At 45.4% G+C, this 16,736-nt stretch overlaps 1 protein-coding gene across 3 annotated transcripts in view; it reads right to left on the bottom strand.

The window, feature by feature from the left end:
• LOC137436579 (hippocalcin-like protein 1) overlaps positions 1-16,736 on the bottom strand; it is a 52,506-nt gene that overhangs the window by 21,769 nt on the left and 14,001 nt on the right. Inside the window, exons 1-3 of one of the 3 annotated variants that reach the window (XM_078786573.1) lie at positions 13,038-13,374; positions 11,488-11,549; positions 7,489-7,882 (exon numbers count right to left, since the gene is read on the bottom strand). In XM_078786573.1, the coding sequence (XP_078642699.1) occupies positions 7,489-7,866 (378 nt within the window). In that variant the 5' untranslated portion in view covers positions 7,867-7,882; positions 11,488-11,549; positions 13,038-13,374. Of the gene's footprint in view, positions 1-7,488; positions 7,886-11,487; positions 11,550-13,037; positions 13,375-16,736 lie in introns of those variants that run through there. The other 2 variants (XM_078786571.1, XM_078786572.1) reach the window with 2 other exon arrangements.

Here is a 16,736-nt window from a genome sequence, read left to right as displayed (position 1 = left end):
CTTATGGCCTCCATAAGAAAAAACAACAAAGGCCAAATGACCTCGCCTGACTTCATGAAATGCTATTTGGCTGGGTGAGATTCCTGATCTAAACCAGAAAGCGACTCCAGCTCTAGGACAATCAAATGAACTGAAAAACCAAGAACCTCTTATTGTATTCTGCCATTCGGCTGAACAGGTATCCCCACAACGTACATCTTGCAGAAAGGCGATGTCTACATGCCTTTGCTCCAATAATACCCGTAAATGTGTCTTCCGTATAGGGGCACGGCCCCCGTTTATGTTTATACTCGCAATAGATAAAACCATAACGAGTTTTAAGAGTTTATCAAGTGGCAGATCGTCGAAGTTCTTTCCTTGCTACGGAAACAATTTTTTTCAGTCTGTACACCTGAGACTCATTAGCACCATAGGCTGTCGGATCGCTTATGATGCGAGATGCAGTGACTTGGAACTTGTCCAATTGTGGGAAAGATTCAACAAGTTTTATCTTTTTCCGAAAAGTATTATGAAGGAATTTAATTACTTCGGTAGGAGAGGGGGCATCTAAGTCCTCGCAGTCCTGCGAATCCCCAGCTGCACCCCCTATCTCATTAGGATCCAAACTCGAACACGTGTCGTCCGAATCGCACGACTCCTGCTCAATAACGCGGTCTTTTACCTGTACAGGTGCATCGGACACTGGCATTGGCTTAACGAAAATCAATTCGTCAGGTAACGGATCATTCTCCGCAACCTTGGTTACCTCTTCAGAGGTTTCTGGAGTACCAGGTACACCTATTGTTTGACTGCCATGCCTAAGCTCATCATTTACTGATGTACAGTCTGCAGAAGGTTTACCTCCACTTGGAGCATCACCTGACAAGACGTGTTGCTGCTCCATAGCCTCCTCCTCACCAGGAGGAGGAGGACAGGACTCAGCACTGAGGAGGTTCGGACTACCCTCATTCCTATTGAGTGAGACCCTCTTCACAGCAACTGCTTCAGCGTATGAAACAGGCTCGACTGAACTTGCACCTTGGTGCCTTCGTTTTCCTCGTGTAACAACACAAAAGCCGCTCGTATCCCTGGTTTGATTTTCAGCAGTTTCATCTGGCTCTGTGGGAGCCTCGTTACCTGGCACAGGTTCACTTTCCTTTTCAGACTCCCCCCTTGGCTGTTCGGACACGCTACTGAGACATTCGTTTTTAACATGTCCGTGCTGACCACATCTAAAACATACCAAGGTCTGTGACGTAGCAAACACCCGGTATGTATAGTCGTCGTGTTTAATTTTCAACATCACCTCCAAATTGCGAATTCCCGGCTTTAAAATAATAAATAATCGACGCCGGAAGGACAGAACATGTTTTACCTGCTGATCCTTAAATCGAACAGGAATGAAAGTTATTTTCGACACGACGTTACCATACTGCTCCAAAGCAGTCTTAATCTGCTCGTGTCGGATGAAAGGCGGAATATTGGACACGATTACTTTCACCGAAGGTGCATCCAACGGTGAAACAAACACGAAGATATCCGGCTCGACAGTCAAACCGGTTTTGACGAGCTGCATCACCATTTCCTCTTTCGAGACGAAGATGACGACGCGCTGATTCATCCTCGATGCAGCAATTACATTGTGCATACCGATACATTTACCGACACACAAAACGATCTGCTCCACCGTCACCTCAGAAGGTGGTGTGCACGAAAAACCATTTTTCCGACTCAACTTTTCCAAACCGGAAAAATCCTCGATGTTCGCCATGGCCACAGGCGTGGGGAAACACTCGATACCTTGAAGCAAACAAGCAATGCGGGATTGAGTGCGCTCTCTCACTCTCAAACTCGCAAGAAATGAAACGTATAGATAAAAGAGTAAAGAACAGAGCAGGAGAAAGTGAGGAAAGGCAGCGCTACCACACGACGTGCACCACGAGAAACGCCGCACAGCAACGTTCTCTGATTACACACGTGCGGCTGCACCTGTGAGAGAGAGAGAGAGAGAGAGAGAGAGAGAGAGAGAGAGAGAGAGAGAGACAGAGAGACAGACAGAGAGAGACAGAGAGAGAGACAGAGAGAGAGACAGAGACAGAGACAGAGACAGAGAGACAGAGACAGAGACAGAGAGAGAGAGAGAGAGAGAGAGAGAGAGAGAGAGAGAGAGAGAGAGAGAGAGAGAGAGAGAGAGAGAGAGACAGAGAGAGAGACAGAGAGAGAGAGAGAGAGAGATGGAGAGACAGAGAGACAGAGAGACAGAGAGACAGAGAGAGAGAGAGAGAGAGAGGAGAGAGAAAGAGAGAGAGAGAGAGAAAGAGAGAGAAAGAGAGAGACAAGAGGGAAAGGGCTGGTCCATGGGGACCGATCGGCACTCTGACCGTAACCGCACTGCCCTGACTAATCCAGGCAGCAGGGAAGAAAGTGGAAGATTTGGCCCCCAACTTACGTTGGGAGGGGAGGAGGGGGAGGGGTGGTACAACCACCGGGAAGAGGCGTCCCCGATAGTTGTAGCATTTGATGTTTACACATTAGGTGACATTCTTTCACGTGTTATTTACATTTCATAACGAGTTTTTCCTCTTTTCCGAAATATTTCCAATACTGTATGAATATGCGTACCAGCTTGCTGGGATGAATGATCCCAGTGTGTACCCCGGTTTAGAATAGGTACACCGTATCCCTGAGCATCGTAAGAGCGTGACCAAGGGTTGGTGTCAGGAAGGGCATCCGGCCATAAAAACATTGCCTCAAACAGGGAACCATGAATTGTCATGGGGCCCGCAAGGCTAACCCCCGCTCTAGCGGGGAAAATGGCCTCAAAACGATCATTCATTCATATTCATATACTGTATGAAGTTATCTTGTAGATGTGTGTTCTACATCCATGCAATATGTAGATTGTAGATACTTAAATAGATTTGAATAAATCACTAAAACTAGAATTATAAATTATTTATTCATTCACACCAGAAATATTTTATTAATCAGTGCTGTCAACATAATGGAAATGTTTTGTATTGTGCAAATTTCTCACAGTGTATGAATTTGATCACGTGTTGCACATTTGGAAAACAGGGCGCTGGTGCAGCGAAAGAGAGCACACCTCCGCCAGGCTGACCAGTTTATGTTTTGTATCCCACTTTTGGACTAATCTACATCTGGACCTGAACCAAAATCGAATCGGCTTGTTCTTGTCACACACCCAACCTGTCCACCAAGTTTGGTCCGAATCCGTCCATAACTATTTGAGATATTATGCTATACAGTCGGACCCTGCTATTCGCGGTTCCGCTATTCACGGAATCTGCGTATTCGCGGTTGATAAAATGGGACACGTTTCTCTATTTGCTGAAAAATGTCCTGCAAATTCGCGGTTTGGAGGACTTTGCTTATGGAGGACTTTGTAATGTAGCTACATGTTGAAAGGTAAGTGCACACCTATACACCATCCCGTTGGACAAAAAAAAAGATTGTCTATTTGGGAAGTTCTCATGAGATTCCTAGGAATACAGAAATACATACATTCCAAGTCAGCGGGAAGAAAGTGGATTTAATTTTATGAATAAAACGAATTATAATTCTTCGAGACTAAACTTATAATACAGAGTTCTTCCTTTACGCTGATTACAGTATATCTGATATTATTGAAACGACAACAATACAATTACGAGCAAGTTCAAATTTTGGGTTCTGTGTAACACTTTTTTTTTTAAAGGAAGATTCGTTTTGAGCCTTATGGAAAACATGTACCTAGACTGTCCTAGAGGAAGGTTAAATGTCATTAAGTGAATATTTCATAGATACATGATGACACTATAATCATAAAAGAACAATTATGCAATTAGTTTAACAATATGGTATAGTGGGTGTAACCTATAAGCGACATCATTAGGTTTCACAATAACCACCTGTTCCAATATTTTCAATGTCACAAGGTCACTCGAAAATAAAACTCATGTTTGGCAATCAAATTAATGGCCAGGGATGATTTAACAAACAAAAAAGCTGTACGTTTTGGCTGCTCAGGATGTTGCGTGGTCGTGCATCGACGCAAGTGCTCCGGTGCCGTGACAATATAGGAACAGCTGATCTGCAACTCAGTTTATTGACGGTAATTTCTCAGCGATGACGAAGTGCAACACAAGAAGTAAATGTTACTGTAAATTGCAAAAATAAAATTACAATTAAAGGATTGAATGTACCGTAAAATGGGGTGAATAGGGACAGCAAGGTGAATAGGGACACAAACTGAAAAAAAGTTCGGAAACTTTTTTCGCTGAAAATTGATAACCATACTGATTTGTTGATATTTGGGTTGAAAGTGTTCTCTTGATTTTTTAAAAAGCAACATATAGTCCCTATTAACCCCATATATGGGTTAAATAGGAATAAATAGGATTTTTATGGCTGTTTTATTATTAATAGGAGAGAGATTTTTTATTATTAATAGGATTTATGGATTATTAAAAAATAATAATCAAGAAACAATCCTGAGTTTCCAACTTATTGCTAAATTGATAGCTCAGATGGATGCACATAATATGCACCCATAATAGAAACCACGGTGCCAATGAAAAAAAATATGGGATAAAAAGTTTCTCTAAACTGTCCCTATTTCTTGATTATTATTTTTTTGTATTAGTGACTGTCCCTATTCACCCGTAAAACGGGGTGAATATGGACACTACTGGGACAGCCATAAAAATCCTATTTATTCCTATTTAACCCATATATGGGGTTAATAGGGACTATAAGTTGCTTTCTAAAAAAACAAGAGAACACTTTCAACCCAAATATCAACAAATCAGTATGGTTATCAATTTTCAGCGAAAAAAGTTTCCGAACTTTTTTTCAGTTTGTGTCCCTATTCACCTTGCTGTCCCTATTCAACCCATTTTACGGTACAGTATTGTTTAACGAATTATTTAAAAAGCCATTTGTTGAGGTCTTTCTGATCAGCACCTACTGATGTAGATGTTCCCCCTATCTTGCACCTTTTAAAAATCCTGTTAGATATTTATTCTACCATTTGTATCTAATCAGGCAGTCTACAGTTATTCTGCTGCCACAGCTGCCACTATGAAAAGCACGTTCAGTGAGCAGTTGCAATAACAAGCAATTAGAACTTCGGTACAATGGACAATAAAAGGATAAAATAAATAAGTGATCCGTTAAACCATCGAGGATATATTAAATTAATTATTCACTGTCAGAGCCATGAGAAGTTCTCTGCCACCTGGAGGAATCTTCCATTACTCATACAAACAAAAGCCACCTAACTGTCGTTAATTATTATTCTTGTTCCGGTTTTGATTTTCTCTACAACAGCAAGGCAAGAGCAAGTTTAAATTGACAGTCGAGTAGCGGCGCAATGAGAGAGAGAGAGAGAGAGAGAGAGAGAGAGAGAGAGAGAGAGAGAGAGAGAGAGAAAGAGAGAGAGAGAAAGAGAGAGAGAGAGTAAGAGAGAGAGAGAGTAAGAGAGAGAGAGAGTAAGAGAGAGAGAGAGTAAGAGAGAGAGAGAGAGAGAGTAAGAGAGAGAGTAAGAGAGAGAGAGAGAGAGTAAGAGAGAGAGAGAGTAAGAGAGAGAGAGTAAGAGAGAGAGAGTAAGAGAGAGAGAGTAAGAGAGAGAGAGTAAGAGAGAGAGAGTAAGAGAGAGAGAGTAAGAGAGAGAGAGTAAGAGAGAGAGAGAGTAAGAGAGAGAGAGAGTAAGAGAGAGAGAGTAAGAGAGAGAGAGTAAGAGAGAGAGTAAGAGAGAGAGAGAGTAAGAGAGAGAGAGAGAGAGTAAGAGAGAAAGAGAGAAAGAGAGAAAGAGAGAGAGAGAGAGTAAGAGAGTGAGAGAGTAAGAGAGTGAGAGAGTGAGAGAGGGAGAGAGGGAGAGAGCGAGAGAGCGAGAGAGCGAGAGAGCGAGAGAGCGAGAGAGAGAGAGAGAGAGAGAGACATAAAGCCTGACTGGAGTTTGCCAAAACACACCTGAACAAGCCAAAATACTTCTGGAAGAATGTCCTGTGGATAGATGAGACCAAATTAGAGCTTTTTGGTAAAGCACATCATCTCTATGTTTACAGAAAACAAAATGAATCCTTCAAAGAAAAGAACACCTTCCCTTCATTCAAACATGGAGGAGGTTCAATGATGTTTTGGGGTTGCTGTGCTGCCTCTGGCACTGGATGCCTTGAATGTGTGCACGGCATCATGAAATCAGGAGATTACCAAGGCATTTTGGAGCGCAATGTTCAACCCAGTGTCAGAAAGCTGGATCTCCGTCAAAGGTCATGGGTCTTGCAGCAGGACAATGACCCCAAACACACTTCAAAAAGCACCCAGGAATGGCCCAAGATAAAACGCTGGACTGTTCTGAAGTGGCCAGCAATGAGTCCAGATCTAAATCCCATTGAACACCCGTGGGGAGATCTGAAAACAGCAGTTGGGAGAAGGCGCCATTCAAATCTGGGAGAACTGGAGTAGTTTGCACAAGAAGAGTGGACCAACTGCCAGTAGAGAGATGTAGGAAGCTCATTCTTGGCTATGGGAAGTGCTTGACTGCAGTTATTTTGTCCAAAGGTTGTGCGACCAAATATTAAGTCGAGGGTGTCAATAATTGTGTCAATGCCATTTCTTTTTATTTCCTGATTTAAAAGGATATATTAAGTTCTGAATCAAAAACAAAGGTTCTGTAATATTAAGAGGGAAATAAAGAATTGTGGAGACCAAATACTTTTGTCAATTTCAACTTATTTTTAGAGAAAATTGTGAGTTATTTGAAAAAAGTGCAAGGGTGCCAATAATTTTGGCCATGACTGTATCTCAGCACTGGCCTCATGATGCTGGATATCCAGATCCAAATCCCATACACTGACCGTGTAACTTCTCCAATGTCATTTGCTCCTGCTAGTACTACTACTAGTACAACTGCGACAATAACAATGACAACAACAACAACAAATATAATGGCACTCGGTAGAGTGCATACCTCCGCCAGGCTGAACAGTTTACGTTTTGTATCACACAAATAGGCCAGATCTGTATTTAGACCTGAACCAAAATGGAATCGGCTTGTTATTGCCGCATACCCAACCTGTCCACCAGGTTTCCTCCGAATCCGCCCATAACTGTTTGAGATATCATGCAAAATATCATTTTTGGCCCTATCTCTCAATTGTGAAAAATCACTTGAAAGATTCTAGTATCCGTATCCGTATCTTGTGCTTCACCAACATCGAAACAATTCGTCTTTGTCGCACACCCAACCTGTCCACCAAGTTTTGTCCAAATCCGTCCATAACTGTTTGAGATATCATGCTACAAGACAGACAGAGACAAACGGGTGAAAACATAACCTCCTCCACCTTTGGTGGTGGAGGTAATAAAAAATGCCGGTTACAGTGAAATTATAACTCAGCTGATTATTCATAAACATAGATACTTATACAAGTACCTCTTTCTTGATGAGTGAAATGAGGAGGGATTACAAATCGTTCAAAAGAAACAGCAGCAAATGCATCTTACCTCAACAATCTCCAGCATCTCAGATCGGCTGATGAAACCGTTTCCATCAAGATCATACATGCTAAAAGCCCATTGCAGTTTCTGCTCCACTTTTCCACGTGAGGTCACACTCAGTGCCACGATGAACTCACGGAAATCGATGGTACCATCAGCATTTGCGTCGAACGTGCGGAACACATGTTCAGCAAATTTGGACGCATCGCCATAAGGGAAGAAGTTCCCATAAATCTTCTTGAACTCCTCCACAGACAGGTGTCCACTCGGGCAGTCCTTGAGAAACCCCTTGTACCACTCCTGCAGCTCGTGTTCTGTGAATTCGGTATTCTCACGGAGATCTTGAAGAATCTCTGGACGTAGTTTGCTGTTATGCTTACCCATGGTGCCTCCAGAGTACCTGCTGTGTACAATGACTGTTATAAGCTTGGGAATTACATGATCAACCATAAAGATACTCTGATGCTGTTAACCATGATTTTTGCTAGTAAAGGTGGGGAGATGGGAGGGATGGGAAGGTTGGGGAATCATCCAAACTTTAAAAGATACTTTATTCATTTTCACAACATTTAATCTAAAAGCTCAATTTGTGTTTGTTTTGTTTACACACACACACACACACACACACACACACACACACACACACACACACACACACACACACACACACACACACACACACACACACACATATATATATATATATATATATATATATATATATATATATACAGTATATATATATATACACAACAACAACAACAACATGCATTTTAAGGCCATTTTCCCTGCTAGAGCGGGGGTTAGCCTTGCGGTCCCCATGACAATCTTCTCCATCTTGCCCTATTTTCTGCATCTCTCCTTGTTAACCCCCTTGCCCGCATTTCATCTTCCACTATCTTTGGCCAAGTCTTTCCCGGTCTTCCCCATCCTCTACTTCCTTCTACATTCATTTCCATCACTCTTCTCAACCAGTCACTTTCATCCTTCCTCAACACATGACCAAACCACCTCAACCTGTTCCTCTTCACAACATCAATCACAGGCTCTATTCCCATCATTTTTCGCAATTCATCATTTGTCTTCCTCTCTCTCAACGATACTCCGCACATCCATCGAACCATTCGCATTTCCACCCTTTCCAGCCTCCGTTGCTGCTCTACGTTCATTACCCATGTCTCGCTCCCATAAATCATAACACTTCTCACACATGCAGCATACACCTTTCCCTTCAGCTTCAACGACACTCCCCTCCTCAACAGCACGCCACTCAGTTCCCGAAAATTCTTCCATGCACATCTCACTCTAGCAACCGTTGCCGAGTCTGATCCACCTTCTCCATTCAGCATGTCTCCGAGGTAGCAAAATGTTTTCACACCTTCCAGCTTCAGGCCGTCTCCAAGATCCAACTCAACATTTCCTACATCTGCAGCTCTCTCTGTGCACACCTTACATTTGAATGTAGCTGCCACACTGGTTAATGACCCTCTCAGACCACTACATTTTTGATGAACCCACTCAGCGCACATTGTACATTGAATGGAGTTCACTCCGACACCCTTCCTGCACACAGCACATGGCCACTTCCCAGTTCTTTCCACCTCACCACATGCTTTACCACTTGCCATCACCTTCGTCTTTCCGATATTCACCTTCAGACCTTTTGTCTCCATACATTCCTTCCACTTGTTCATCTTTTCCTTCAGTCCATCCATACTTTCCGCAATCAACACCAGATCATCTGCATACAACAACTCCCACGGTAAACCCTCCTTTACGTTCTGAGCCAGCACCTCCATCACAGGCTACAAATAGTAGTGGACTTAGTACCGACCCCTGATGCACTCCCACCTTCACCTCAAACTCACCACTGTTCCCGTCCTTCGTCCTTACAGCTGTGCGCGCTCTTTTGTACATTGCCATCACTACTCTGATCAACCATTCCTCCACTCCTAACTTCCTCATTGCCCATGTCAATACTTTGCGTGGAACCCTATCGAATGCTTTCTCCAGATCAACAAACCCAAGAAACAACTTCTTCCTCTTCTCCATGTACTTCTCCTGCAACTGCCTCACAATAAAAAGCCCTGTGATTGGCAAGGACTTGGACCAATCAATCACGTGAACCGTCCTAACGGAACATAATGGTTAACACCACACTCAACGCCTCTGAGGAAGAGAACTAGTTTGTTCTTGAAACGTCAGGTTGTTAGTAAAGAATTAAAATTATTTTACTGCTCAGTGTACTGTCATTTACAATATGAATCCTGAGTTGCAAATCTTTCGACATGTACATGGGGGAGGGGGTGGAGGTGGGAGGGGGGAGTAGGAGGGGGGTTGGGGGAGTGGGAGGGGGGAGGGGAAGGGACGCAAATTCTCTATATAAATGTATATTGTGTAGTGCTGCCTTGTAGTTCGTAGTTTTAAGGCTGGGTAACTACTTTGCTTTGTCATTTTTGCAGAATATGATGTTATTTTGGTTTCTTTTCTACAGAGAAATATAGAGGACTCATAAAAAATTTTGTGGAGGGGTAGGAGGGAGTGGAAGGGTGCTCAGTGCCATTACAACCTGGTCAGTATTTAAAGAAGATATTCATAATGGAGGAAACATGTAGGAGGGATGCCAAGATGAGAGGGAGTGGAAGGATGGGAAGTCCCCTTGATTTAAAAATTTTAAAATCACCATCAAGTGTCAATGTAGAAGGTTAGCAAATGCTTACATTATTTATGGTAGATACACACACACTGCACACACTGCACACACGACTCAGTAATGATGTAACTAGGAGACACAATTCACATCCGGAGTCTTGAGATGGGAAATGGGGAACCAAACAACAGGGAATGGAATTGGCACAAGTTTATGGACCGGTAGTCCTTGTGACCAACGTTATGGATTTTGTATATAATTATTAGCCCAGCCTCGCAAAATGACTGTGGTTCCTATGAGTCAGGTTCACGATGTTTTTTCGTTCAAAATTTTTAGAGATTAGCAAAACTATACATTTTTGGAATATTCAGAGCATGAGGAATCCAAAAATTAATGTTGGCATTTGCGTAGACACCTTTGTGAAAATGACACTCAGGACAGTGATGAAGATCTGTAAAAGCATATTCCTGAACGGTGCAGTAGACCTAGTAGATCCTGTGTATAGGACTTATAGTTCAATCTGATACTAACAAAGCTGCTTTCTTGCTTTATAAACCCATACCTATAACTTCAAAGGACTTGCAATATCATGTATTATGTAATACAGTTATATCACAAATATAAAGACAATGGTTTTCAATTACCTTTGTTTGTTGCTTTTCTATAATCCTGAGCACTATTTTGAGGCCTTTATTGGATTCCTTGACCCAGAAAACATAGGATTAGCATATTTAATTAAGTCTCTAGGTTGACTAGAAGCCGAGATAGCGCAAAATATGTATTTTATGGCGGCCATTTTCAAAATCCAAAATGGCGGCCATGCAGGTGTCTGTGCAAATGCCAACATTGATTTCCGGATTCTCCATGCTCTGAAGATTCCAAAAATGTACAGGTTTTCTAATCTCCCAAAATTTTGAACGAACTTATATTTGTTGACATAGTGAACCTGACTATATGGCTATATGTCCCTTTTATTTCGTCATTCTATTAAAGTTTCAATCCTTTCTGTGATACGTTACCACATCTGTTATTGTCAGAACAACACAAGACAGGCCAAGATGTATCTTGATATATAGTACATTGATAGATTAATTGAAATGAACGGAATTCACAGGATCAATTCAAAAGCAATAAGTGAGCTGTGAGCACATTGTCAACAAGGGATGTAAATGAATAGTCCATAAAACACCAAACGTTTTCTTGATCCTCTCAAGCAATTGGTGGTAAATGTGGAAAAGTTGATGGTGCATTTATTCAACCACAATTAATGATTGTATACTGTACACCAGACTGTACTGTACACCCATATACTGTACACCAGACCAGACAGGACAGAGTAGGCAACTTATCCTCACCCTTAAGGTCGTGAATGGGCCAGTGGGATTATACCAGAATCGAGTCGTGATGTGGCAATTCCCTAAATAGTCTAGTAGGAAGACTAGGTCCCCCTGCACCCCCCGGAGATATACTTCTAATCAGTGTTTCTAGATTGGAAAAAATGTGTAGAAAATGACTAGCTATGGCCCCAAGCTGATAAAATGTCCCACATACCATTTTTATGCAAATTACTGCTGCAAATTTTATGCAAAATTATGCAAATTTTATGCAAATTTTTGATGAGGAGTAGAGTTGAGGGGTCTTTGAGGGCTTCATCGAGGTGCTCTCGGTTGCAAGACTGGGTCATTCTGAGAAGCACAGCAGGGTCAGAGATCATGATGTTCTCCTCCTCAGTGAATCTCTCCATCAACAGCCTCTCCATTGCCTCACACACTGTTTTGAGGCAAAAGAGGGACTTTGCGTAGGCCTTTCCACTGAGAACACGTTTGAGAGATCCACTTGTTACTAGTTGTGCCTCAAAGAGAATCTCTGCATATCCAGAACCACGCATCTTGTGTCCAGTGAGCATCCCGATGTAGTTCATGGATGTGTGGAAGGGTCCAATCGTTACTACATGACTAGCAAATTCATTTGGCCAGCGCCAGATGATGGGAAGGGCTTTCATGCAGACACCCAGATCAAATGTATTCAGGACCCATCTCTGACCCACCTCAGCAGTTGCTGCCTCGGAACGCTTCAGTAGCTCACGAACAACTGCGTTGTCTGTGATCGGTTGGTGGATAGGCGTGCAGTAGTCGACTGTTGATTTGCTGGGTGGGGGAGAACCAGTTGCAGAGGTGAAACCCCCTAGCCCAGGCACAGGCTGCAGGCCATTGCCATGCCATGCAGGCACCAGGCACAGACCGATCACAGACAACGCAGTTGTTCGTGAGCTACTGAAGCGTTCCGAGGCAGCAACTGCTGAGGTGGGTCAGAGATGGGTCCTGAATACATTTGATCTGGGTGTCTGCATGAAAGCCCTTCCCATCATCTGGCGCTGGCCAAATGAATTTGCTAGTCATGTAGTAACGATTGGACCCTTCCACACATCCATGAACTACATCGGGATGCTCACTGGACACAAGATGCGTGGTTCTGGATATGCAGAGATTCTCTTTGAGGCACAACTAGTAACAAGTGGATCTCTCAAAGGTGTTCTCAGTGGAAAGGCCTACGCAAAGTCCCTCTTTTGCCTCAAAACAGTGTGTGAGGCAATGGAGAGGCTGTTGATGGAGAGATTCACTGAGGAGGAGAACATCATGATCTCTGACCCTGCTGTGCTTCTCAGAATGACCCAGTCTTGCAACCGAGAGCACCTCGATGAAGCCCTCAAAGACCCCTCAACTCTACTCCTCATCAAAAATTTGCATAAAATTTGCAGCAGTAATTTGCATAAAAATGGTATGTGGGACATTTTTTCAGCTTGGGGCCATAGCTAGTCATTTTCTACACATTTTTTCCAATCTAGAAACACTGATTAGAAGTATATCTCCGGGGGGTGCAGGGGGACCTAGTCTTCCTACTAGACTAAAAGCCGAGCTTGACTGCAGAAGCTTTTGGGTTGGCAGGATAGCACAAAGGGAGTGCACTTCCTTGTTGATCCAGCTAGTCTGGGTTTGATTCATCATCAACGTTTATTTCATGGTCACCATGGTGTATGACAGGCAGGTTGTGGCCATCTGTCAGATGGGATCTTAAGATCAGGGCCTGTGTGCCAACATTGCTTGCAGTAACGATGGACGTTAAGGAACTCAAGGTGTTTTTTGCAATTTTGTACCTGGTACTCTGGCCAAAATTCCAAATTCCTGCCATAACAAGCCGTAGAGTTTATGCCGGTTTCCTTTTAACACTGACCCCAGAAGCATTTTCACTGTGGCAAACAATTGGCAACCTATGAGATATGACAATGTGCCATAAATTACTGCTCCGCCATCATCCTACAAAGGAACTAGAACGGGCACTCGGTAGAGCGCATACCTTCGCCGCAGCTACTGTTCTGTACTTGGCATGGGAGTGTAGGGAACAGAACAGTGAACAGTTTGGTGCTGATTTCATGCAAATCGGATAAGAATTGACCGAGTTATGACAAAAAACGCACATTTTGCAAGGTCGTGACCCCCCTGACCTTTGACCCGATTGCTCCCAAAATCTAATCAAATGTGTCCCGTATAATAACCAATCATCCCACCAAATTTCATGCAATTCGGTTGAATACTTTTTGAGTTATGCGAATAACATACACACACACACACACACAGACATACAAATAAATACACAGCGATCAAAACATAACCTTCCGCTTTTGCGAAGGTAATTAACCAACCTGACCGGCTTGAGAGTGACGCACGCACACACGTACGCACATCTCGTTTTTTCATTTCTGTTCCTCACAATTCCATCTCTCTCTTTTATTCACACACACACACACACACACACACACACACACACACACACACACACACACACACACACACACACACACACACTTAATTGTACAGTATCGGTTGTTCCTGAACTTAAATATAAATAATTTAAAGGATTGTTGTAAATGATATTAATTTCACATCATCCCCTACCAACTTTATTTTAATTGTAAACCTCAAACATAGTTTCTCCACCTAAAGTAAGCACCTTAACCCGTAAGCAACTGACTCGTTTCCCGACTGCATGGATCATCAGCTGGGTACCGTTCTTCCTCGAGGTTTCGATCCTTTCAGCCCAGGACCTCTCCAAACGGCGGATCCACAACCTCGATCATGGATCCACATCAATAGATGGTACATCAGTAGATCCACAACCTCAGTGGCGTCCAGGCAGTCAGTCAACCCATCAATGCACCAACATATTGCATCGCACATTTGCTACAGGTCAATAGGTAAACTATATTTGAGGTTTTACATGTAATTAATTCTTTAGTTTCTTTTAACTTGTAACATCTAGCCGTTACTGTACAATTAATTATATTGTTTGTGGTTTTCATGCACACACACACACACACACACACACACACACACACACACACACACACACACACACACACACACACACACACACACACACACACACACACACACACACACACACACACACACACACACTTTCCACCTGAATGAGCAGTGCCCGGGCTGTGTTTGGCAAGTCTACTTTGGAAGCGTGGTTGTAAATACTTCATAAAAAGTCAGGAAACCTCAAACTCTAATGTTTATACTGCAGGCAGCCTAAATCTGGTTCAATACTCAATAGCTCATGTTATCAACAGTGTCGTGGCTTTCAAGGACAACAACATCAGCCAAATACAGGACTAGGCAATTCCACGGTTACTCACATTACATATACATATACTGTGGCGGACACGAAAGCCCACTGGAGTGGTGACATCATTCCGCGCACGAAGTGGGCGGCGGCCACGCCCGAGGGGTAGGCGTGGCCTCAGGATATACACCGGGCGCGCAGCCCGGAGCGCGCGAGTACTACAGTGACCTCTTGTCAATAAAGACACTTTTGTTTTAACCGCGTTGCCCGCTTCCTCCTTGGTAGCAAGTCGCGCGCGTAGCACCGCGCTTCATTGGTGACCTCCGACGTTCTGGTCAGCCGTCACTGACCACCCGAACCCGCCACAGCCATGGCAACCAACGCGGTAGCGATAAAGCTCCCCGAGTTCTGGGAAGCTCAGGCGGAGATCTGGTTCCTGCAGGCCGAAGCCCAGTTCAGGCTTCGACGCATCACGGCGGACGAGACACGCTACTGCCACGTGGTCGCCTCCCTCGGAGCCGGCGCGGCCACCCGCGTCGTGTCGGTCCTGAGGAACCCACCGGCCGACGACAGGTACGAGGCGATCAAGCGTCTCCTCCTCGCCACGTTCGGCCTCACGGTGGACGCACAGGCCAATCGCCTCTTGGACCTCCCCGAGCTCGGTGACAAGCGACCGTCGGTCCGAATGGACCATATGCTGTCACTCATGGGCGACGAAACCCCGAACGCTCTATTCCGGGCGTTATTTCGACGCCAGCTGCCGGCACGAGTACGCCTCGCGTTGGCCGGTTCCGCGACAACGGAACCCCGCGCGCTCGCGGCCGAGGCCGACAAGTTCTACGTGGCTTTGGACACGCAGGCGAGTTTCGGTGCGGCCGTAGCGGCTCCCGAGCCCGGAAACTGCTGCGGGTGCCCACCCTTACTACGCGACGCACCGTGTAGCCGCTGAACCTCCTGCGGGTGCCCACCCCTGCTCCGAGGGGCGCCTCATGGCGGCCGCCACGCCCCGCCCACCACCACCGCGGAAACCGCGGCCTCCGGCTTCGCCGCAAACCTGGTGCCATTTCCACGCTAGGTTCGGCCACGAGGCTCGGCAATGTCGCCCGCCGTGCTCATTCGGCAGGTCGGGAAACGCCTGGGCCGGCCCTCGGTAGTGGCACTGAGTGCCGGCCGATTAAACAGCCTCCTGTACATAACGGACACCTTATCCGGGCGCCGTTACCTGTGCGACACGGGAGCACAGGTGAGTGTCGTTCCCGCCGGTACGTCCGACAAGCAGTCCGCTGGCCGGGGCCCTGCGCTGCTTGCTGCCAACGGTACGCCCATTCGCACGTACGGAAAACGCTGCCTTTCTCTGCGGTTCGGAGGGCAGGTTTTCCGATGGTCGTTCGTCACTGCCGACGTGCCTATGGCACTGCTCAGCGCGGACTTCCTCTGTGCCAATGGCCTGTTGGTCGACGTCAAGCACAGAAGGCTTGTCCAGGCTGAGACGTTCAGCTCGCTCGCTTGCGCGCTGCCCGCCTCGTTGAGCAGCTCACGGAGCGGCTCATCGAGCGGCTCGCCGAGGGGCTTGCTGAGCGGTTCGGTTCCGGCCAGGTTCATCTGCACGCTTCCGGCAGCGGACGAATTCACCCGCCTCGTCGCCCGTTTCCCGGCCCTCACGAGGCCCACCTTCTCGGCGGGGACCGTCAAGCACGGGGTGGAACATCACATCCCCACCGCCGGGCCACCAGTCTACACCCGGGCACGCCGCCTCGAGCCGACGAAGCTCGCGGTAGCTAAAGCGGAGTTTGCTACGCTGGAGCGGCTCGGCATCGTGCGGCGCTCCGAGAGCGCTTGGGCGTCGCCGCTCCACATCGTGCCCAAGCCCGGCGGGGGATGGCGACCGTGCGGGGACTACCGCCGTCTCAACGACGCCACCACCCCCGACGGCTACCCCGTCCCCCATATTCAGGACTTTTCCGCCCGCTTGGCG

This window comes from Myxine glutinosa, chromosome 11 (assembly GCF_964187855.1).
Source record: "Myxine glutinosa chromosome 11, kmMyxGlut1.1, whole genome shotgun sequence".
In the NCBI taxonomy this organism is placed as follows: domain Eukaryota; kingdom Metazoa; phylum Chordata; class Myxini; order Myxiniformes; family Myxinidae; genus Myxine; species Myxine glutinosa.
This window is presented reverse-complemented; position numbering and strand designations above follow the sequence as displayed.